Source organism: Trematomus bernacchii, unplaced genomic scaffold (assembly GCF_902827165.1).
Source record: "Trematomus bernacchii unplaced genomic scaffold, fTreBer1.1, whole genome shotgun sequence".
NCBI classification, from domain to species: Eukaryota; Metazoa; Chordata; class Actinopteri; order Perciformes; family Nototheniidae; genus Trematomus; species Trematomus bernacchii.
The window spans coordinates 2,024,949-2,051,156 of record NW_022988082.1 but is presented as its reverse complement, the minus strand read 5'-3'; the positions used below and the strand labels follow the sequence as shown (position 1 = coordinate 2,051,156).

The 26,208-nt window shown below is 41.8% G+C and overlaps 1 protein-coding gene across 1 annotated transcript; it reads left to right on the top strand.

Annotated features, from left to right (window-relative positions):
* Positions 1-16,506: 16,506 nt before the first annotated feature.
* On the top strand, positions 16,507-23,884 carry hand2 (heart and neural crest derivatives expressed 2). The gene is made up of 2 exons (XM_034120891.1): positions 16,507-17,665; positions 22,739-23,884. Exons 1-2 carry the CDS (start codon positions 17,048-17,050, stop codon positions 22,856-22,858), a joined length of 738 nt encoding a protein of 245 aa, XP_033976782.1. The 5' UTR covers positions 16,507-17,047; the 3' UTR covers positions 22,859-23,884.
* Positions 23,885-26,208: the final 2,324 nt, after the last annotated feature.

Genomic DNA, 26,208 nt, shown 5'->3' with positions numbered 1-26,208 from the left:
TTATTTGTGGGTTCAAAACAACCAGCGACATCTTTCAAGAGTAACTTGATTCAATCATGTTTAGGTTCATCCGGTAAGTATCCGGTGAACAGCTCTGCGGCTCTTCCATGTGGTCGTATGAACAACTTGTGCATAGAAACAGGTGAATGGAAATGAGCTATCTGTTCTCCTCACGTTAGAGTGGAAACTATGAAGTGTTGCCATCAGGACAGATGACCATGGAGGATGTTAGGAGCACACTGTCAAATACTGGGTGTGTAATTTTCCTGTCCTGCTGCCAAATACCCACTAAAGCCTGATCATCAATTCACCTTGCGGAACAGATGGAGAGACAGATCAGGGATGAGCTTCACATAGAACTGGCTTTCAGTCCAAACTAAGTGAGGGACGAATGTTTCATTCATGATGGTAAGGTTATTTGCTTTGTGTAGTCCTACTAGTAACACAAAGGAAACACTGGAAAAATGCTGCTCAAAAATCATGTAAAGTAATAAAAACAAGGTGTTTTTGCTGTTAATAAGTTAAACCTGCCAATAGAACAAGTGAACATTTGCTTGGTAAGTTTCCTTGAAATAAGATGGGATATTTAGATGAATTAGATCTTGTAATTAGCTGGGGAAACTTATTTTGAGCGATATTCAGGTTCAGGTTCAGGAAATGTAAGCCAGAAACGCTCAAATGTTTCCTGTTTTCTGTCTCAGATTTTCCAAAAAAATGGGTTTTCTAAAAGCAAGTTAGATTTATATATATAGGGTCCAAAAACAAGACCCTATATCTCTTTGGTTTCTCATGTGTGTGTGTGTGTGTGTGTCTGTGTGTGTGTGTGTGTGTGTGTGTGTGTGTGTGTGTGTGTGTGTGCGTGCGTGCGTGCGTGCGTGCGTGCGTGCGTGCGTGTGTGCGTGCGTGCGTGCGTGTGTGTGTGTGTGTGTGAGAGTGTGTGTGGTTGTGTGTTTTGCACTACTTCTTAATGAGCAGCTCATTAGCGGCACACACGGAGATGATGTGATCCATTCATCATGGTGTTGTTGAGGTTTTCTTAATGACAGCTGTTTTCTAGCTTTGGTGATTTCGTCCTCGGGATGAATTCATCCTGAGCCTATGAGTAAAACGTTGATTCAAACATCCAGGCCTGTCAGTAACCCGCAATGAAATGTTTGAGTACCACCAGGGTATCCTTGAGTGAGGCATACCAATGGTAACTCCAGTTACTACACTATAGCATACAGTTGGTTCAGTTGTCTGCAACACATGTATAGTCTTCCTTGGCCTTGAGACTTTGTAGATCTCTTCCTTGGGTGAGTGCTTTCACCATGGGTCACTCATAGCTATCCGATGTGATTAAGAGGAACATGTTGCAACAGTGTGGCTCATTGATGTGTTTTAATGCAGCATGTAACTCATGTATCCAGCTTTATTACACTGAGTTGTCAATGGCACAGATACAAATATGGAAACTAAAAACCAGGAAATACAGAGGAAACCCTCCCAGACTGCACTGCACATATCAAAAACCCATGTTGGCATGAATATTATTTAAATTTGTATATTCTATTTATATTTGCATGTGTGAGCACATCTAAATGTATTTTCCTCACTTTTGATTTTTTCTCTCCTCCTCTTCCCTTTTTTTTGCACTTGCATGTTCACTGGTCACACTTACACAACAAGCTCACCAATCACTTTCATACTGAAAACACAAATGTATGGCCACGATAAACAATGCATGTAGTTCTCTAATACATTTTAGCAACACAAAAATATGTAATGAATTGAAATCCTAACCCACGTATGCAGTGGCGGCTGATGGAAAATATGTTTGGTGGGGCTATGGAAATGGTGACCAAACCATACTAGGTGGGTCCGGAAGAAGATTTTGAGAAATTACCCCTTAAATTATGACTTCTGGTGATGTTAGAGGGGGGGGGGAAGGACACATTGAGGCTTAAAAATATGAGATAATCCATAATCTTCAGTGTGGTTAGCTATGAATCTTCCAAAACTTCCAAATACCTTGTCCTGGACATAGTTTCTACAGTATAAACTGTGCAACAGTACAGTAGGCCCACACAAACTGCAGAACACTTGCCAACCCTCCCGATTTTTGCGGGAGACTCTCGATTTCATTGCCCTCTCCCGGTTTCCTCCCGGGGTCATATTTCTCCCGCATTTCTCCCGATTTCTGACAAAATCAGATTTACTCACGACTGTTTCCACTCTGACTTTAAAGCTCCCATGTCATGCTTTTCCGGTTATTACCCGTCCCCTTGTGTGTTATGAAGGTTTTTATGCATGTAAACGGTGTGCAGAGTCAAAACCCTCAAAGTACACCCTGTAGCGAGTAAAACTCTAACACAGAAAATACCTCCCCAAAACGCCTCGTTGGAGATACGTCACTGCCCATTTGATTCTTCCGGGTACCGCCTGATGTCATGCGGTACCCGGAACGAAATGGACCAATCCCGAAGAGCTATGGCCACACCAGCAGCGGCGTGTTCCTCCTCCAGAGGTTCGAAGAACCGGCATTTCACAGACGAAAGCTTCCAAAACATTGAGGCCGGATATGCACAGCTTGTTTGGACCGTTTGGAGCAGGGGAAGATCCGGGTATACAACCTGTAAGTTTGCATTGTTATTTGTGTATTTATCAAACAAGACTGTTTAAATGTGTAAACTGTGTTGGACTGCTAAGCCATTGACACAGTGCTAACTGTGCTAACTAAGTTGCTAGAGTTTCCATATATCAACTCTAATATCAGCAGATGGCCTTGCATACATGTATCTCATAGCAGGAGAATGTCTGCATTCACACACAAAATACCTATTGACAGTATACTCCGGGTGATTTGCCGTGCGGTCAGTCGCGAAACGTAATTACATTATAGCTGGCGTAGCGTGTATGCAACCGATCTAACACACGGAGCTAGAGCTAGATTTGGTCGGAAAAACATTTTTGTGATGCTACGTTGCTAGCGTTTAAATATATCAACTACAAGGTCAGCAGATGGCCTTACATGTTTGTCATGGCAGGAGAATGTCTGCAGTCACACACACGGAATACTCATACAGTATAGTCCGGGTGATTTACCGTACATTGTGACAGTACATATACTGCATGTAGCTAACGAGGCTAGCTGTATGCTAGCGCAAAACAATGTATTCATGCAAGTTACATTGTATGGTAGCAGAATACCCGTATACGATTGCAATTATAAACACGTTATTGCTAGCCTAATATGAACCACTAGCTTTGGTTCATAGTAGTTTTATTACACTGCATTATAGTTGCCTTTCCTCCAAGCTAACGTTCATATCGTGTTAGCTACCAAGGTAAACAAAGCTAGGTTAGCATATTAGCAGGCAAGCTGTTCATTACACAACTACTACTAACGAATCTAAAACAACTAAGTTTCTCTAATATTTTGTGATTTGCATTTGATTTCGTCCAGCCAGATCCTGGCGGACAATCCATGACGGGGACGGGACTTCTACTACTACTGAGGCCTCGTGCTAAAAGGCACCGCACCGACTGTGCGCAGGCAAGATGCGAGGAGGAATGGATGATATACCGTGTGTATATATGTATATTTATGTTCATTTTGTACATTTCTAAAAATAAAGTTTAATGGAAATACTTAGTAGGCCTATCCTTTCTTCCCTGAATTCATATATTAGCAAACCATGATTTGATTTCTCATCAAACAGTAGTAGTTTATAACAGGTAAAAATAACTTACTCTTTGTTATGTCGGCTCGTAGGCCACAACGGAAAGGCAAGGAGACATACACGAGTTTACAAAACCACGGCACATTTATTGTGGTAAATGCAGAGATAGGTGGTCGAGGGGAGAGGGTCGCTCAGTTCGTCCTTCTGCAGCCACTTTGGAGAGAGACTCCGGGCCGCTGGGATTAATAGCACCGGCTACGGAGGTGTCCGTGATCGCGCTGATTACCCTCTTCAGCTCCACCCCACCGTAAGCCCTGCAACACACCTGCACAAAGGCCCTGGGGCCGTCACACTCTTCTATAACAACAGTTGTAGGTTCAGTTCGGTTAGTTAGTATAAAATATCAGCTGTACCATTACACTGATGTTCCCCGAAAAAAGCGGGCGGAGCCTCTCTGGTGGTTGACTAATCAGAACAGAGTGGCCGAGCTGACCAATCGGAGCACACTAGGCTCACAGGGAGGGGGGGGCAAGAGCTCCAACGAGTCGTTTAGTGGAGAAAGTGAATACTGCTGAATACACATGCTTGACAGAGATGCTGTATGCGAAACCAATGTGAGTTTGGAAAATTGCACAGTATAAATCTATTTTAGTATACCTCAACAATGTAATTATGATCAGTGGAAATGGCCATGACATGGGCCCTTTAATACAGCTACACCATTGTTTGGTTTCCATGGTAGCGCGTCTCTTTAGCAGCGCGCGCAACTCAAAGTCTGAGAGGGTGAGGAAGATAGTCACAGAAAACTGAACAAGAATCGACGACTCGACCCTCTGCTCACTCCTTTCCTGTAAAATACAGGTCCAGCCCACACATATGCTCCATGGTGCTACAGGCATTGCCCTTACAACTACAAAAAGCGTGTAAATGTTAATCTACAGCTCCGGCGATCTACTAGTACCCGGAATCTCCACCTGCAGACGCAGCCATCCTCATCAACTAACTACTGTAGCGTCACCTTGGATACGAGTCCAAACAACTCACAGACTGCATTGGGCGCTGAAATTAGCGCCCTATGACCATCAGATCTGACGACGCTGATTGGCTGAAAGTATGTTTCGGCGGCATAGTTTACAGATAGCAACAGTCAGCAATGTGTTGGCTGCTGCTGCACTGGCTGAGGGCTCCTTTCTTAGCGCCCAGACGAGAGAGGGTAATGATACACGCTGCGGCCAGGCAGGAAACATGTGACTTATCAGTAACTTTAGACATCGCAACACAATTTTAAACGAGATTTTATTGTAGATTATACATTTTACTGATACCAACTATATAATATTTACCTTGTTCATTAAAAATAAAAATAAAAATAAAATATATTTTTTAAATATATTTTTTTATTTATTTTTTATTTTTAATGACAATCAAACATGTGGGAAGAGGGGGCACGGCGCCCCTAGCGCCCCTATGGGCCGGCCGCCACTGCACGTATGTTAGGTCTTCTTGTATTTTCTGTATATATTGTTATACATATTTGAATCAGGAGAGACCTTTTTGATTATTGAATATTCATTAACGTGTGCAAAAGGTGATTAGAAATATGTCTTTGACATAAGATCCCATCATGATATCATATGACCCCCATTTTGGCCCTGTGGGTTTAAGAAGGGACCATTCCTCCAGACCGGAGGCAGGGAGATTTCCCTTAAAGGACCCATGTCATGGCCATTTCCACTGATCATAATTCCATTGTTGAGGTATACTAAAATACATTTATACTGTGCAATTTTCCAAACTCACATTGGTTTCGCATACAGCATCTCTGTAAAGTATGTGTATTCAGCAGTATTCACTCTCACCACTAAACGGCTCGTTGGAGCTCTTGCCCCCCCCTCCCTGTGAGCCTAGTGTGCTCCGATTGGTCAGCTCGGCCACTCTGTTCTAATTAGTCAACCACCAGAGAGGCTCCGCCCATGTCTAACAGTGCTTTTTTCGGCTCGCTCTCAGCGGAACATCAGTCTTATAATGGCGTCGGTACAGCCGTATATTTTATACGCTAACTAACCGAACTGTACCTACAACTGTTGTTATAGAAGAGTAAGTTATTTTTACCTGTAATAAACTACTACTGTTTGATGAGAAATCAAATCATGGTTTGCTATATATGAATGATATGTTATAGGAGCAAATAATTCAGGGAAGAAAGGATAGGCCTACTAAGTATTTCCATTAAATTTTATTTTTAGAAATGTACAAAATGAACATAAATATACATATATACACGTTATATCATCCATTCCTCCCCGTTGTCGGCATCTTGCCTATCGCAGCCGGGGCTTTTTAGGACGATGCATCAGTGTGGTAGTCCCGTCCCCGTCATGTATTGTCCGCCAGGATCTGGCTGGACGAAATCAAATGCAAATCACAAAATATTAGAGAAACTTAGTTGTTTTAGATTCGTTAGTAGTAGTTGTGGTAGGAGTGTGGATCTATCTAATCCATCTATCTAATCAACACAGTAAGCTTGCCAGCTAATATGCTAACCTAGCTTTCTTGTTTACCTTGGTAGCAAACACGATATGAACGGTAGCTTCGGAGGAACGGCAACTATAATGTAGTGTAATAAAACTACTATGAACAAAAGCTAGTCGTTCATATTAGGCTAGCAATAACGTGTTTATAATTGCAATCTTATATGGGTAGTCTGCTACGTTCGGTCATTCATTGTAACTGGCATGAATACATTGTTTTCCGCTAGCATGTATAGCTAGCCTCGTTAGCTATACATGCAGTATGTACATGTACTGTCACAATGTACGGTAAATCACCCGGAGTATACTGTATGAGTATTCCGTGTGTGACTGCAGACATTCTCCTGCCATGACAAACATGTAAGGCCATCTGCTGACATTGTAGTTGATATATTTAAACGCTAGCAACGTCGTTAGCAATCACAAAATATTATTGAAACTTAGTTGTTTGATGTTCGTCAGCTTGCCAGCTGGATTACAATGCTAATCTACGTTTGCTAGTTGTTCAGTGTAATATGCTATACTATACTATGAACAACAGATAGTGGTTCATATTAGGCTATCAAGCACATGTTTACAATTGCAATCTTATATGGGTAGTCTGCTACATTCATTGTAGCTGGCATAACAACAATGTTTTTCCGAGCAAACTCGTGTCTAGCTCTTAGTAGCCTTGTTGTTTAGCTCGGTAGCATACACGCTCGGAACGCCAGCTATAATGTAATTACGTTTCGCGACTGACCGTACGGTAAATCACCTGGAGTATACTGTCTATGAGTATTTTGTGTGTGAATGCAGACATTCTCCTGCTATGAGATACATGTATGTAAGGCCATCTGCTGATATTAGAGTTGATGGAAACGCTAGCAACGTAGTTAGCACAGTTAGCACTGGCTTAGCAGTCCGAAACACGTTTACACATTTAAACAGTCGTGGTAGATACCTTGTTTGATAAATACACAAATAACAATGCAAACTTACAGGTTGTGTACCCGAATCTTCCCCTGCTCCAAACGGTCCAAACAAACTAGGAATAGCATCGTCCTTCAGTTTCAAATGCTGTGCATATCCGGCCTCAAACTGGGCAATGTTTTGGAAGCTTTCGTCTGTGAAATGCCGCGCACACAGTAACGTTCTTCGAACCTCTGAAGGAACAGTGTTAAAAAGAAATTTCAACCACTGACTTCGTCGTGGTTCTTCCGTCGGTAGGACAAACAGCTCAGATTTCTCCTCACATTTCAGGAAACAGCTCCTTGGCATTGGCATGACTGGATCGATTGTGAACTGAACCAGAGCTTCCAACAGTAAATGTTAGGCTGGCAGAGGGTGCGGCCAGCGCCGCTGGGTGTGGCCATAGCTCTTCCGGATTGGTCCATTTTGTTCCGGGTACCGCATGACATCATGCGGTACCCGGAAGAATCAAATGGGCAGTGACGTATCTCCAACGAGGCGTTTTGGGGAGGTATTTTCTGTGTTAGAGTTTTACTCGCTACAGGGTTTACATGCATAAAAACCTTCATAACACACAAGGGGACGGGTAATAACCGGAAAAGCATGACATGGGCCCTTTAAAGAATCCCCTGACACCGAGATGTGTCATATGAGCAGTGGCAGGTCCGTCATAATGGGGAGTCCAACATATTCCCAGGCTGTGTTCACAGAGCAGTCTTCCGACAAATCTTTTTCTTTTTGATCTCAGGCTGACATTCATCTGCTCCTCTGAAGTGGGTTTCTTTGGAAATGGCCATTTCCAGAAATATCAGACGATTTCTTTAAATCTCTTGAGGATGACAAAGGAGGATTCAAAAACTAAGCATGTATGGTGAATAAACCAATCAATCCAAAGTGATTTATTCTGACACAAACCTGTAAAGTTGACAGTTTTAAGAGCCATACCGTCCCCTGCACAAACTGTGTACCGCCAACCCATGTCAGTCTATTGATCCACTGTTGGCCCCTAAGGCCACCAACAAGAGAGACATGCGTGTCAGCCATATGATCGTGTTGGATGCGTGGCTCTGTGAGGGTGTGGAGGTTGTGTTGTTTTCTCACACGGTGTCAGTGTCCCTTCTCTGTTTTCATGTCTCAGGTTTCATCCACAGTCCTTCTCAATGTTTCAATCTGAGCTCTCCGTTTGACAAAGACACTAATCCCTCAGATTAACGGTCCCTTTGGTCTGGAGGAGGGATGGCTCTGACCATATGGAGAGTCACTGTCCTGCAGACACATGATGCTGCACTGACATAGGAATACCTATCAAAACAGTGACGGCATGTTCATTTGTGAGAAGTCTATGGGTCAGTCTGAAATAACATTGTATTTATAACCCTAGCCCACTAATACAAAACACAAAGCACCTGTAATATATATGATCATTTATAACTTCATTTTCAATATGTTTGCACTATTGGAAAGACAGGGCCAATTATAGAACCCTGTGACTTTATTTTAATTTTATTATCTAAACCAACTTTAAATGACTGACTGTTTTAAAGCACAAGAAAAAAGGGCCAATTTATTGGTTTTAAACTTTCGATGGTCAACACTGGACTGGGTGTGACCCTGGACAACATCTGTCGCTCACTGCTGACATCACTCCTGCAGAAACACCCTGCACAACATCAGGAGGAAACGTCCCCTAGTGACCCAGAATGCAACACGTGTTCTGGTCCAGGCTCTGGTCATTCATTCTTTAACTACTCCAACTCCCTCCTGGCTGGTCTACCTGCAAGCTCCTCTGACCTCTGAAGGTCATTCAGAATGCAGGAGCCCAACTGGTCTTCAACCTCCCTAAATTCTCCCACAATGCACCGCTCCTCCGCTCCCTTCACTGGCTGCCAGCGACCGTCTGAATCCTCTTCAAGACACTGTTACTGGCCCCCAGTGCTGTGAATACGTCCCTTTAATGGAATGTATTGTAATGTAAAAAATAATGAAGGACATAGGAGAAGCACACTTTGAAGACAGTTAGTATATGTGTGTGTCATTTGTGATTCTTTACACAAAGACATGTGACATGAGTGCACACAGATAAAGAAAAGGAGGAGTAAGGGAAGAGTGGTGAAAGTCCCCTGGCATTCTATAGCAGCATAAGCTCTATCAAAGAGAGAAGTCTTGAGTCTAATGAACATGGAGCGGTTCCACAGAAGAGGAGCTTGATTGTTAAACGCTCTGGCTCCCATTCCACCTCTGGAGACTCTAGGAACCCCTATAGTAATAAACATTTCAACTGCTAAACGGGATATCAAAAATGTTTTATGCAGAACTTATTTCCACCATTGTTAGTAGTAGATAAAGTAGTAGAAGTAGTAGAAAATATAAATACAAGTAGAATTGTTTTCTGAAAGTATAATTCATTTTGGTTTCACAATGGTGGCACATAATGATCCACATGAGTTTTAAGCATAAAATATATGGGGCAGTGTGATGTAATGGCGCATTTCCACTGCAGGGCCTCGCACAGCTTAGTACGGTATAGTTAGGCCTTAGTAGGCCAGGCTCACTTTATGCTGCGTTTCCATTACAGTTTAGTAGCTGGGGCAGTAACTATAGTAACGCAGTGTAGGCGGAGCCGTGACGTCATCTTCAATGTGAACCACAAATACAACATCAGCCGTTAGCTGTTAGCCCTCAGAGGTCAAAGCTCCTCATATCTGTTCAGAAACTAGACAAAAGTTAAACAAGTACAAACCACAGACTGCCTGTGTCATGGTGAATACAGTCGCTGCTTTATTTATGTCTGTATAGGCCGTTGTTGTGAATGTGGACGGTCAGAGCATATACAACGTTAGCTTAGCTGATCTCCATTTAGAAAACACGCATTTTAAAACCCTCCTGTTACATTCAGGGTCAAATTAACCCGTTTGAAAATCTACGAAAAATACTTTCAAGTATTTTTTTTGTATGAAACTTCTTCTCCTTACCTTAATTAGTGCAATAAACAAGTAAAATTAAAATGGTTCATGTCATGCATTTGGAACCCCCCCCTACATGTCTATATCACAGAGATGGTATTCGGGTCAATCTGACACACACACACATTGGTGGAGGCTAGAAGGGGTCAGAGGGCTCAAATGGGATATACGGTATATGTATCGTAATTTTCCACACACACACAGACAGACAGAGCGAGAGAGAGAGAGAGACAGACAGACAGACAGACAGACAGACAGACAGACAGACAGACAGACAGACAGAGAGAGAGACAGAGAGACAGAGAGACAGAGAGACAGAGAGAGAGAGAGACAGACAGACAGAGAGAGAGACAGACAGACAGACAGACAGACAGACAGACAGACAGACAGACAGACACCCCGCACCTGGCAGTGAAAGTGGAGGCTAGAAGGGGACACACTACCCCACTCGAACACACACACACACACACACACACACACACACACACACACACACACACACACACACACACACACACACACACACCACACACACACACATTCTTAATTGCTGTTACAATAAAATACTTTCAATACCAATCCTTATGTTATGACTCATTTGGCTTGATTCTAAGTGAACGGGTCAATTTGACCCTGAACAGAAGAGGTGTCTCGTCTCTATTTATCCAACATCAACCAATTGGAAAAAAAGTTGGAACATTTTAAAAGTAATTTAAAAAATCTTATGTTATGCAAAACTAATGTATTTTATATCAAGGTTTTTCCAATGTAAAAAAGAAAATAGAAAAACGTGTTTGAATGTATATGTTTTGTGAAAAACGAGTGACTTATTCTAATGGAACCATGATCTGTGAGAGGTGAATAACACAATTGCACTAAATATTGATTTAATTGATAGTAATAAAAGGTACAAACTATGTACAAAAGAAAATATGGATTTTGGGGCTTCTGACAATTTTTGGATAATTAAACATGCAGTGGGTTAAATTGACCCACACATATTATTGCTGTTACAAAAAACGAATATAACAGGAGGGTTAGGTTTTTCACCTGCCGTCTGTCTGCAGACTTGTCAAAGCATTAATTCATGGTTTTTACTAACCGGTATCAGTATGTTGTTACTTCGGCATCATTTTGAAACGTGTATTACAATTCAATCACGGTAAAATATGTTCATTTTGTTGTAGTTGTAGCCCCCTTGCCAGCGATTCTCTCACTAGTTTAGCATATTCAGCCCGGTTGTTGGCCCGGAAAGAACCTGGATTTTGGAGAGCCAGAAAAACTGTGAAAAAGTACCCGTTAGCCGGAACTACCCCTAGTGGAAACGCAACAAAAAACAGGCCGGGTTTGGCACGGCATGCTTAAACCGTGCTACGCGCTGCAGTGGAAATGCGCCATTTGCTGAGCTCCACACATGATGACTGCACAGATGTAAGTGAGTCCAGGCAGCAACAACAGCACTTCACTCTGAAAAGAAACTTCCGCTGCTCTGGAATGTACCTGCACGTCATCACACAGCCTGACACACACACACACACACACACACACACACACACACACACACACACACACACACACACACACACACACACACACACACACACACACACACACACACATACACAGGCCCTGCTACTATGTCAGGTTTATTTATACAGAGGAGGAATGGCTGAGATCAGAGGATAGGGCACATGGTGGGAGGGGTTTGTGTGTGTGTGTGTGTGTGTGTGTGTGTGTGTGTGTGTGTGTGTGTGTGTGTGTGTGTGTGTGGTGGCCTGCGCTGTGTGTAATCCATCTATGTGAATGGGAGCTGTTGCAGTAATTTAGATCGGTTTGTGTCTCCTGATAATGATACATAATTAGACTATAGGTCAGTCGGTCAGGCTCCCCTTCTCTGTCTCTCTTTCCCTCTCTCTCTCACACACACACACACACACACACACACACACACACACATAATGCACCCCCCCCATTCAACACTTAAACAAATATAAATCATATGCCTTCCTCAAAGAGAATTCCTCCACACATTCCAACCCCCATTCCCTCTGTAGGTCTCCCACAATATAACCAGCATTACAAACATTTTATTATCCATACCAATCTTTATCACCAATTACAGCCTGCAAACATTGGTAAGAACCAGGTTTAAGCTGCATAGCACTTGATGAATATCATTTAAATTGAAATTTGAACTGCTTCACAACAATAGCTAGGAATCATAACCTAATTTGTAATATAATGTCTTATCACAAGTTAAATCAACCATATGTTCAGGTCATTTTTAATTCATAACTAAATCAACAATTCATCGAGGTGCTTGGTTGTTTTTGCCTTTGTATATGACCAACGTCTATCTGTTGCTGATATTTTCTATCAGTCCTTCTACAGGTTTTATTTTCTTTATTGCAAACAACATGCATTGTATTCGTGCAGCATTCACAAGTGCAAAGAAAATGTGAATATTCATTGGTTATGAAAAGCTATCACAGGTGAGCCCTACCATTGGATTTCAGCCACATGTTAGGCTGGACTTCATGCATTGCATGACGCTACGCAGGATACACTCTGTGTGTGTGTGTGTGTGTGTGTGTGTGTGTGTGTGTGTGTGTGTGTGTGTGTGTGTGTGTGTGTGTGTGTGTGTGTGTGTGTGTGTGTGTGTGTGTGTGTGTGTGTGTGTGTGTGTGTGTGTGTGTGTGTGTGTGTGTGTGTGTGTGTGTGTGTGTGTGTGTGTGTGTGTGAGCACCAGCCACAAACAGCGCTGCCTGACAATTGAGGCATTAATAATCCATACATCCTCACAGGCCAGGGTCAGTCTGAAAACAAATAAGACAGTTGACTTTTCTAAGTCCTGAAATGTAGAAAATGAACAATTCAACAATCCAATATGTTTGGTGCTTGTGTGCACTAACACGCTGACTAATGGGATTCTGTCTCACTAATTCAATTACAGGTTCTTCACTCATAACCTTTATACACCAGACAGAAGTTTAAAAATAGTTATCATTGGTCTTCTCTTTGTAAGGCATTTTCAATATGTTTCCTGATAAGACAGTAGTATTAATGCCTTATAAATGAATAGCAATTATTTAAATTAATTTAAATAACTTCCATTGAACATTTCAAATGCAATCCTCAACATCAACCAAGTCATTCAGTTATATTTTCAAACCACTGACAGCTTGGCCTTGCTGCAAATCAAACAGATGTCTCAGCTGCAGTTATCAATGTTTCAGTATTAGCAATGAGTGGAATGAGCACATGTGCAGAGGGTCAGCTCTCCCCAGCTCAATGAAGCATTTTAGCATTGTTAAGCTAACTGTTTTGGTTTTACAGATTGGTTAGTTTCGGTTCCACCTTACCACTCATTATGCCGCAGCGGCCGAGCTCAGACAGACACACAAAGTTAGCTACTAGCTGTTAGTGGGAGACAGAATGTTTCCTCAGGAGTAAAAGAGACCAAAGCAAAGCTAGCAGGGTGTATAATGGACTCACATTCATCTGGTAGACACCAAGAAATGATAATGTTGTCGTGCAACTGCTGGATATGTAAATAAGCAACAGTTTGTCAACATGTTAATGTTTACATGTCAATGCAATGGTGTGTCCCCTCGTTTTTCACTTGCATCACATTTTCTTTCCATTAGCCTACTTAAGTAAGTAAGTCCACTCTGAAATGTGACATTAAGCTCCACAGTTCTTTACCAGGCCCCCACTGTTTCCCGAAAATGTTAGCTATGAATAATAATTTATCCAACTCGGCATTAGTGCCATTCAGTTGGTCCACAACCTGCCTGGTAACAGTACATCTTCACTCAAGCATCAAATCACCACATAACTGTATTTTTCTGTGTCGTTCAGACTCATATCAGTCTGTCCTCAGATCTCCGTCTACCAATGGCTTCTTGTGTTTCGGGGACATCTCCAGAGCCTGAAGGTGGATGTAGGAAACATCATTCTATGTGCAGGCTCCTCACTGGAAGCATGCTAGCTGTGTTCAGGACCTTCATTCTCATTTACAGCAGCTAAACAACAGCCTCTAAACCAAACCAAACTGCTAAATGCATTGCTTCTTTTTCGGGTTCTATAAAAGAAATAATAGAGCTGCAGTCTGATGACTGAAAGGTTAAAGTTGGAGGAGCCTCCCTCTGACTCTATGGATCTTTAGTGGCTCTTGAAGGGTGACCTCGAGCTCCAGGAAGGTTATCAGGTGGCCCTGACCACAACTCTATAAGCAGTCATTTGATTTAGAAATGATGATAATATAAATATAAAATAGACTTGGTTGGCATGCATGAATAAATGTATGCATATATTATTATTATTATTATTATTATTATTATTGATATAATATTAATTATTATTATTATTATAATAATGCTATTATTCTTTATCTTTTTTTTCAAAAGGACCAAAAAAAAACATTAATATAAAAAAGTGAAACGATTATTCGTGCCAGATTTGGTTATTATCTTATTTCCATCTGCATGACAATATACAGCCACAGATCTGGATTAGATCTGATATGCCTTTTAATCTCTCTCTCTCCCTCTCCCTCTCCCTCTCCCTCTCCCCCTCTCCCTCTCTCTCCCTCTCCCTCTCTCTCTCTCTCTCTCTCTCTCTCTCTCTCTCTCTCTCTCTCTCTCTCTCTCTCTCTCTCCTCTCTCTCTCCTCTCTCTCTCTCTCTCTCTCTCTCTCTCTGCTGAATACACAAATAGAACAGTGAAATATTATTTCATTAATTTTCTATATGCTTTGTGTTGGATACACATTGGATATGACAGTTTATGACTATGATCATAACTGAGCTAATAGAGGATCAGGCACTGACAAAACGTAAAGGAAAACGTGGCGGGATATAAAATATGTCCACAGAGTATTTCAGTGTTTCACAGCTCTGGACAAGCAGCGGGTCTTCTCTTCTCGCGGCAGCCGAGGGAAAGGGCTCGGAGGTCGGTAACAGGGTCAGCTGGAGACCAGCCCGGACCTACCGGCTGCGCGCTCATCGACCCGCTCCTCACACCAAAAACCTGAAGCTACACTAACGGTGTGTCCCTGCATCACACACCGGATTACATCGACAATTGTAACCACGTTATAGCTAATTATGTTTTAATAGTTATTATTATTATTATTAGCCTACTATTGTTTTTATTGTTATTATTATTATTATTTATGTTGTATAACTGTTATTGATAATATTATTAGTAGCCTATTGTTATTGTTGTCGTTGTCGTGACTTTAACTTTAAATCAGTTCTGCTATTATCCGTTAGCTATTACTAGGATTCTCTCTATTATGACGTAAGGAGATATAATAACACCAAGGAGCCCAAACGTGCTTTAGCCATCTTTATAACTTGTCGGCTCTCCGATTTTCATCAGCTGTCGGTCGCTTTGGAGAGTGAGAAAAATATTCACGGACCACGCAGGTTAGTTCTAATATTTAATAAGCTACTACAGTAAATGATCATGTGAGTTCACTTTTCTTTGAGGAAATGTAAAAGCTGTGTGTCCTCAGTACAGCTCTAAAATAATACTGCAATGGCATTTTGTACCAATATTATAGCATAGCCTAGGCCTATGTATTAAAGAAGATTTATAGATATGCGAACAATCTGACAGATTCCTAAAAAATTATAAATTTGAAAAACACAATAAATCCCCGGATTAGCAGGGCAATACAACTGATTTAAATCCAGAAGAATGACATCCTGCCCCGTTGGCTGTCTGCGGCCTTCAGCGTGACAAACCGAACACACACCACAACATGTAGCCTATACCGGCATGATTTCAACATTTAGATTGACTTTATCCCGAGAAGACGCGGTATTAAGCTGCAAATCAAAATGAATCTGGCCTCAGATTCTCACAACATTGGCTACAAACAGTTATTTTTTATTATCAATATAAATTATATCGTAGCTATAGCCTAGGCTACTTTACATTTTTCGTTAAAACATTTTAAAATACATATTTAAATAATTAACAAATAAACCAACATTGACCTACCAATAGCCTATATACCGCCTGTGTTAGTCACTCTACATGTTAGAAGTGAGAACATGGTCATCCCATTTTATTCTGACCTTGTAGGTTAATTGTCGCTGTGTGGATGCGTGCGCGTGGCCCCGCGCGCGTGTGTACGCGAGCGTGTGTGTGAGAGCCAGCAGGTCTACTTAGCAGGCCCATTGGCATTAAAGAGAAGTAAACAGTCCTTCAGACGGTGCCAGGGGGGGGGGGGGGGGGGGTCGCCATTGGTCTACTGATGCTGAAGTCAGTTTCTCCTCCCCGGTAGGACCGATGACGTAGTAAATCAGACTCTCTCTCTCTCTCCCTCCCTCCCTCTCTCTCTCTCTCTCTCTCTCTCTCTCTCGTGCAGACAGGCTGGTTTTAGTCTGGCTCAGTGCAAACCGGTCAGTAGTGACCCGGTGTCTGCCCGGACTGGTCCTGCCTTGCCAAACGGCTCTGAGGCTGCAGAGATTCCAGAGAGGATGAGAGCTGCAGAGGGAGAGAGGAATAGACTGTAAGAAATAAAGAGAGAGGAGGTGCTGCTGAGACTTTATAAGAAGAGGAAGAGGAACCATGTCCTAGAGGAGGAGCTGTGCACCGAGAGGCCGGAACAGAGCAGCGGGTCTGCCGCACGGAGCACCGAGAGGCCGGAACACAGAGCAGCGGGTCTGCTGCACGGAGCACCGGCCCGCACGGTGGGGCCTGGCCGGCTGAAGCTGGTAGAACCTTCAGGATGCGAACCTCTGCTCAGGACCCGCGTTAAATAGCGAGGAGAGTTACCGCAGAGAGAGCGGTGTGTCGGAGTGTGTGTGTGTGTGTGTGTGTGTGTGTGTGTGTGTGTGTGTGTGTGTGTGTGTGTGTGTGTGTGTGTGTGTGTGTGTGTGTGTGTGTGTGTTTGCGTGAGTTAGTGTGTGTTTGTGTGTGTCAGCATGAGTCTGGTCTCGGGGTTCCCTCACCACCCGGTCATGCACCATCACGACAGCCACCACTACTCCCTGCACGCGGCGGCGGCGGCGGCCGGTCGGTGTCACGAGGATACCGGGGCTCCGCCATACTTCACGAGCTGGCTGATAAGTCACGCGGATGTGTCTCCCACCGAGTACAGCCTCGCCCCCGGGTACAGCCCTGAGTACCACGGCAATAGCGGCGGCGGGTCCACCGGCGGCCTGGACCCCCACCATCACCACCACCACTACGGACCCGGCGCCTTGGTACCGGGGGCCAGCGCCATCTCGGTAAACGGAGCGGCAGTCGGTATGCACCCCCACACACTCCCCCGGCCCGTGAAGCGGAGACCCACGGCCAACCGGAAGGAGCGGCGGCGGACCCAGAGCATCAACTCGGCCTTCGCGGAGCTGCGGGAGTGCATCCCCAACGTGCCGGCGGACACCAAGCTGTCCAAGATCAAGACTCTGCGGCTGGCCACCAGCTACATCTCCTACCTGATGGACATCCTGGACAAGGACGGACAGCACGGGGACACGCAGGCGTTCAAGGCCGAGCTGAAGAAGACGGAGGCCCGGGAGGAGCGGCGGAAGAGAGAGGCGGTAAGACTGAACGAGCCCGTTTTCTATAACAACTCAGTCAATAACTGCATAAGATTACATAAAGCTCACACAGTCCGCTCAGGTCAGGCAGAGCCGAAACTACAGCAGGCTGCAGAGGAGGACAATGTTTTTTTGGGGAAGTGGAAAATATTGGGTCTTGAATTAAAGGTCTTCTCTGAGCCTTTATATTCGGCACTGCAGTGTGTCCTCACAGGCCACAAGAGAACAGATGAGGGTTTATTACCGTCTGTGATGATTAACACAGATAAACTAATGCCTAGCTTCAATATAATATTGTTATTATTATTATTATTATTATTATTATTATTATTATTATTATTATTATTATTATTATTATTATTATTATCATGATTGTTATTATTATTGTAATTATTATTATTGTTATTATTATTATTATAGTGGGCCTTGTAGTCCCAATTTTTTAAGAAGTCAATACTAAAACGTTTAGCTTAAATGGAGTCGTCCGGCTGCAAATATGCTCCCGTAGAGGCCAATAAGAAAAGCTACAATAAGTGCAACAGAAACATTGATTCTGTTCATTGCCATTGACGCTCGCATCAGACAAAAAAGCCATTAAAAAAAGACAGTTCAATCTGAAAATAGTGTGCGTAATCGTAGAACACAACACAGAGTTTAATATGGCTCAACTCTAATTTTAACATTTAAGATCACTTTTGACATATTATCCACAACATTTATTTGTTCCTATTCAAATGTTTGTCTTTAGTGCAAATAAGAGCAGCGGGAACAAATTGTTCTAAAATAAAACATCAAGCCTTTTCAAATATGAAGCTGTTCAATGACTTGATCGGAAAGTAGCCTACAGGGCAGTTTTCTAAAGGTCAGCGGCCATCACTGCCTCTACATGTCCATGTTTAAACTTGGTTATTAAGAGAAGGAGAGTTTGTGGTGCCTTCACGGGCAGCCTGCAGTCCGCTGCACGGCGGAGCTCAGAGTGACACACTGCTTTAACTTCCCTGTAATGCTTTATGATCTGCTCTCCCACTGTTCATATATCAGCACCATAACGACAAAGAAGCCACAACAAATACATTTCAAGTATCTCAATTGGCCGAGATTCACGAGCAATATGTATCTGATATATTTATTGAGGAGAAGCGTTTGAACAGCCAGCTCTCAGAAGGCTGTTTTACGCACGGGGGCAAGGCAGTGAGACGATGGAATGAATCACACACACGGACATGTGAGGAAGCTGCTGCTCAGAGCTTTCAAAAGCTAGCATAAAGTCCAGCTACACCGGAGAGAGGAGGGAAAGAGTGCGTATGGCTATGGAGCCATGAAGCATGTGGGGTGACTGCTTAGGAGAGAGTCAACAGGAAATATGAGTGTGTTTACCCTTTTTACAATTTACACGTAACTCCTTAACACTGGATTACTAGGGGTAAAACATATTGCATCCCCACACTATTGAACCATATAAACATATAGATTTCACACAATAATGGAAACGTGTGAATGATCAAGTCTCTCTAACAGTGCAGCCAGAAAATAGTCCGCCATCCTCAGACAGAGTGGAGCCAGCAGGGGCCAGAACTATTATCATAGCAACACTTTGTGATGCTGGGGCCGCACAGACTGCTGGGGGATCCTCAGGACTGTGCATGTGCTGCCCATATATATTTATATATATTATGTATATATATATACATTATGCAACTTTACAGCGTACCACAGAGGCTCAGATTTAGTGTTTGGAACAGCCGAGAGAGATTTAAAGCCACGCTCTTTCACAGCCTAGTATCACATTGCTATTTTATTTATAGTTCACCAACCTGCATAATTGTTTTATATTCTTAGAAAAATCATAATTTAGTTATTTATTTATTGCATTAGAATCAGTATTGAGTCGGGTACGTTTACACATACAAGGAATTTGCTTGTGGTGCAAACACATAACAACATGATGATATTAGTTGTATGAGAAGATCAAAAGTGGAACGATTTTAAAAAGAAAAATATTTTATTCTGCAATTATATATTGGAGACAAAATAAAGAGGATATTGTAAATGCAATATACCATTGTATAACAGAAGTCAGCACCAGTGACTTAATGCCCTGACAATCTGCCTGTTGTTTTGACATATTTATCTCATTATAAAGGCCTTCATCATCCCCTGATCAGAGCTAACCTGCAGTGTTCGAAACAAACGGCCACACAGAGCAGGTAGAGCAGAATAGACTAGAAGAGAATTCAACAGAATAATCATTTCCTGTCTGTTGCCTGGTGCCTATAGGAAGTGTGGGACATAATTGAAGCCAGAGAGCCATTTTTCCTCACATTTCAAACTGCAATCACTAATAGAAGGATGTAGTGCTGTTAATAACTCATGTCAACTCTGTCATGAAACTCCAGTCCTGTCCCCATGCTTAGTGAGACAGTTGAATCAAAATAAATCTCATATGTTGACAGAATTCCTAATTTGTTTAAAAATCCTTTTTATTCAGAGGACCATGAACCAGAGGAGTCACTGTGCAGTGTGATCCTCAGAGTAAGCCTTTAATGTTGCTTATGCTCCTCAGTTTGCTCTCACATTAATGACTAAGTGGTTAACCCGAGTGAATTTAAAGTGTATTTAACAGGATGACCCTAAGCTAGCAAATAGGGGTGGGGGGTGGAGGTAATACACTTGGTCATTTCAGGATCTCTGAGTTTAGACTACACTCCAAGGGAGAATTAGGATGGAAGCTTTTACATTTCCTTGATGTTTGACTTTCTCCACCCTCTTGTGTTGTGTGTTGCTGAGCTGTGGCCTGACTCAAAATGGAACATGCAGTGTGGACTGCAGAGAGGCAGGACGCTGGTGGATTTAAACCAAGACTGTTGAACTAATTAAAAAGTATCTGCCTGATTTCAACCTTTACCTGAATTATTTATCACAAGTTAGTAAAATCATTATTTGAAATGATGTAAGATAGAAAATATAAGACTTGTCACATTATTAAATCATAGACTATAGGCGACAGAATGCATGTTTTACTGCATACATGTTCCTTTTGTTGCAGTGTGAATATTTCACTAGTAATTTCTCTCTGTCATGATGGTGGCTTTTTGTTGTATATGTTGCATCATTTACTGGGACTGGAAAATAACGTTAAAGGGCTTGGAAATGATAAAAGACTGAAAAATAAATATTTTGTGTTAAAATTAAAATCACATATACAACATCTACTGAAGATTGTTGAGAACGGTTTTATTAGTGAGATATTGCTTTAATAAAAGGACATCGTGAGCACATGATATTTATGTATTATACTTTATAAACGCTCAGTTAAACAGAATGAAAGAATGAGTAATTAAAAGTAGAACAAGTAATTTAATTTAATTGTTCAATTACATGAACATTTTAGATGTTTATTAAATCATTTTATGGGAAAAAAATGACATGTTCTTATATAATTTAATTTATAACGCTGACATGTCTAATAACATGAATGATAACACACCGCAGTGTAGATCCATAAGACTGTGTGTTGGTGCAGTCCTGAACTATTTAGTAGGATCCACTTTTATTCCACATCCATTTTCACTTCATTCCATTATTGCTGTTCTTATTGCAAGCCTCCTCATATTACAGTTTGACAGCACGATATGATCTGAGGAGATATGAAGAGCTATATGCAGATCAAAAGCACACGGGGACGGGATGGATGTCTGATGGATGTGTGTGTATATCAATATCTTTGCAGTCATTTTACTGACACGATCGGCAGCACGCGCATTGTGTTGACCTTCTCTTTATTAAATCACCAGCACCCGGACAGTGTATTTTAAAGCTAACAATTCAAAGTGTAACAGTTTAACTCAAACTCAAGTTTTACTGCGTGTATACACACATTTCTGTCAGAGCTCTCGGGTTCACAGCAGCTCTCTTTGATGGAACTCCATCTGACCGTTGTCTGTGCGTTCTCGTTTCCATTGCGCAGTAAAGCCAAGTCAAAATCAATATTGCAGCATTAAGACACATTTAAAAACAATGCGCAGTGGTGACGAAATATTCATAATGTTACGATACAAATAGCAAGGAAACCCTACATTTTAAAAACAAATCTAGATGTTAGAGTAAACGTACTTAAAATATGCTTTACCGAGTGTTGAATTATTGATTTACATAATGCGGTATATGGGAGCTAAACTCTTTTACAGGGATGATCGGGTTCCATAAGAACCCCTTTACTCTGATTTAAGACCAAATGTGACGGCGGCACGAGGCGCTGCTGCCGCGCTGTGCTATGCTGTGTGGCCGGTAAGGAGACATAACGCGGCACACTCTGAGCTTTGAAGAGAGAGAGATATGATGATGACTGCAGCATTGTGAAGATGTGAGCTCAGTGTCACAACATGAGTGACGCTCTGAGTGCAGTCATCGTTTCCTCAGGGGCTCAATGTTCACAAAATAACTCGCCGCTCGAATAAATCCATTGTTTAACATTTACAAATATATATAAATTAATTATTGGTTCATTTCAAACTCAGCACGGGCTGACTACGTTATCAGCTCACAGCTTTGCTCAGTGTTTTCTTATTATTACTGACAGAACCCAGAAGAAAGGGATTACAACAATAACGTCTGCTAGCCTATATATATATATATATATATATATGTGTGTAATATACATATATGATACATTAAAGAAACCACACGGCTTGCCAGAAAAATAAGCTAATATCAAATCAATAATAATAATATTTTTTCAAACATTAAAATATATAGTTGGTCCTGCTCTACAACATGACATTATTCCGTTTATTTTACAATGTTTAAAGAAAATTATGCTATTGAAGAGCATCCACATGAACACACACACGCACACACACCCTGTATAGTCTCGTGCTGCGGAGTGTGACATGAACTCAGATCGGTATAATAACAATTATTTATATTTAATCTATATCTCGTGACACAAACAGAAGTAAAGCGATCTCCATGGTGACAAAGGCTGCTGTAGTTCCTAACATGCGGTAGCCCATGGAAATATGATTTAGGAAATTGATCTGCATAATCTAAATAACTGTGATGGTGTGTCTGCAGGTGGAGATCCCCAAGACAGCACCCTCATCATCCTCCTCCTCATCGTCAGCGGGAGATAAGAAGAGTAAAGGGCGGACAGGATGGCCCCAGCATGTCTGGGCTCTGGAACTCAAACAGTAGTCCCCCCTTAGTGATGGGACATTATTGACGCGCTCAGAGGAACTTTAATGGCCGTCATCATCATCTTCTTCATCATAATCACCATCATCATCATCCTCGCTGCGGAGCTCCAGGCTGCCCCCCACCCCCTCCTTCCGGAGTGACAGGCCCAGGAGGGGAGTAGGCCTACCTCATAGAACATCAGATTATTTACCAAGTTAGATTCATTTTTAAGTTGAAGACCTTAATCGAAAAAGAAAACACAATAAACGAAAACGATTCCTCAAACGGCAATATTGTAGATATTTGGTCAATCAACACTTATTCTTGTCACATAACATGTCAGTGGTAGCCTACAGTAGGCTTGATGTCCATAAACTGGACCCGTAATAGACAGTGTCTGAGGGGACGAACAGGTTAAATAACACAAAACCCTCCCTCGAGCCCGTGAACCAGAACCACTGTCCAATCAAGCAGCTCTATGTCCGGAGGGCACGTGCGCTCTGTGCTGATGGGATGCATTCATAGAGTGGTGCGTAAAACCTCTGAGGTGTGCTTCCTCAGAGATAGCTCTATAGCACTGAAGGTAGGGCGGCCGAGTCTCTCTCCCTCACACAGACACACAGACACACACACACACACACACACACACAGACAGACACACACACGTGGTTTTGACGTGCTCCCTGCTTTATTTAACGTAATATATTTATGTGCAGAGCGGCCGCCAGTAGCACCCGAACAGCCGTTAGAACCTTTGATTAAAGACAAGGTGTATGTGAAGTGACCTCTCTCTCTCTCTCTCACTCCTCTCTCTCTCTCTCTCTCTCTCTCTCTCTCTCTCTCTCTCCTCTCTCTCTCTCTCTCTCTCTCTCTCTCATCTCTCTCTCTCCTCTCTCTCATCTCTCTCTCTCTCTCTCTCTCGACGTCACAATGATGACGACGTATCTATGTTGTGGTGTGAAAATGTGGTGGGGGTCTAAATAATGCTTTTTGTGGGATGTAAACAGTGTCATGAATTTAATAAACCACCACCTGGTTACGTTACTGTGCGGTTTCTTCCTTGAGCTGGTCAAACTGCAGCTTCATTCATATTAAAGAATAATTCAGAAGTAACTATTTTATTTTCACATCAAAAGGTGTTTGTTGTTCAGCATGTGAATGGGGCTACCTATTGTGAAGGTAAAGCAAACATAACCTAACCCTCTTGAGTTCTGGCTTTCATGTCAATGGTTTGCAGGAAAACAGACATCATTTATTTTTGCTGAAGTATAATTCATATTACCTTCTTCTTCTTTGTCACCTCAGGATTTACATATTTACATTTTTTAAAGCCACCTTTTTGACTTTTTAAATGTTATACATATTTACAAATAACATTTAAAGTATGACCTAATGAAAAACTATTTTACTTTTGAAATAAAATAATAATTTTGTCTTAACTGACCATAACTCAAAAATATTTTTTCTTCTGTTTATCATTGGAGTACACACATTTTTTACAGCAATATTAATAATTTAGATATCATCCCTTAGATTAAAATGCCTGACAACCTATTTCAGAGTCATAGCATTCATAAGAAATGAAACTGCTTATTGCATCCCTCCACCAGAACTCTATGAACGTCCATATTGGTTCGTGCTTTTTGTTAATGCAGTGGATGAGTACAGCACACATCTGTCACGTGTTTACCAGGTAAATTATTGGTCTGGATGTTCATTGTAAAGCTGTGTCATGGTGTGCAGGAGTGTTATCATAAGTTGTGTTATAATGACAATATACTCACCTGTTACACAATGGAAAAATACATCATAATGACTAGGGATGGGTATCGAGAACCGGTACTAAGTCAGTACCGGTACCTGATTGGACGGTATTGCTGGACAAACAGTGCTGCTATTGGTATTGAGAGGCGAAGTCCCTCCCTTTTCGGTGGACCTCCATGGGACCTTATTTCGGAAAAATTATGTATTGAAGTCAATGGCGAGAGAAAAGTTATCTTTCGATCCCGTTTGAATTGTGCCACGAATTACACATATGATGTTTGTCAATTTAAAAGATAATTTTAAGTTAACATTTTATTTTTTTGCCGTAAAACTGTGAAGTAACAATTTTTTTGTGTGAAACCGCTCAATGAACTACATCTCTGGTCTTGCACAACAACACACGTCACCAAGATGGCCGTCACTACTGTCTTGCCAAAAAAGGGATTGACATACCCTCACTATCACCCTCTCACCCTCACCCTCACCCTCACCACAATGAAACACGTCCAGAAGAAGGTCATGCAAAGCTGCCTGCCTGCCTTCCTTCGATTCTTCTGAACTGCCTGATCTTTTTAATGTTCAATGTTAACCATTTGTGTAGATAGCATGAAGTAGAAAAGATCGCCGATGCTATTGTAGCGTTAGCGTTAGCATGTCTCCCCCGGGAGCATCCGGGCTTAAACAGTGTATTATAGAATGATCACACCGGTGTGATCAACCCACTCTCTTCAGTCTGCATGCATACAAATGACACGACTTTACACATTGGAAATGCGTGCAATAGATACGCAGAAGTCCGATTTTGCGTGCATATGATACGCCACGTTTCGTGCCTGCACCACTTCTTTTTGTCCGGTCGGGTCTTGGTAGACCGGAAGCTGTGCGTATCACCAAGCTTCTAGCTGAGGATCTTGGGTAATCAGTTCAGTGGGTGTGTATCATGTACGTATCGCAATGATGCTCGAAATGTCCCTTATAGGCCTACGTCTGTTTCCGGTGACTTTATTTTGAAATTCAGTTCCTGAGGAATGGCTAAAAAGCCAGAGATTATAGAATTAAACGAATAAATAAAAACAAGGATAATTGTGTGTTATTGTTGAGTAAATAACAGTGTGTTATTTAGAAAAGAATAACAAATTAGAAGGAAAAAAAGATTAAAAAAAATACAGATTTCAGTATTCTGAGGCTCTGAGCCACATTTCTTTTCCTAACGGACGGCAAAAAAAGTCAAACATTATACGATTTAAAATAAAAAAAACAATAATCGTGGCTTGGTATTGAGTAAGAACATGTTTTTATGAACCACACAGCTTCCGGTCTACCAAGACCCGACCGGACAAAACGTGACGTATCATATGCACGCAAAATCGGACTTCTGCGTATCTATTGCACGCATTTCTAATGTCTAAAGTCGTGTCATTTGTACGCAGACTGAAGAGAGTGGGTTGGTGTGACAGTACTCTTCAAAGGGTTCACGAAATATGACTACTACTCTTACTGTTTAACATTTTGGGTTACTTAAAGTGGACCTATCATGCTATATTTAAATGATATATTGTAGGGCCATACCTATATAAGGTATATTTATACGTTTCTGTTTTCAA

Bases quoted from the DNA above. Each gene is read 5' to 3' on its own strand.
- hand2 (XM_034120891.1), top strand. From the start codon at position 17,048: ATGAGTCTGGTCTCGGGGTTCCCTCACCACCCGGTCATGCACCATCAC. The intron at 17,666-22,738 runs GTAAGACTGAAC...GTGTGTCTGCAG, and splicing joins AGCGGCGGAAGAGAGAGGCG to GTGGAGATCCCCAAGACAGC.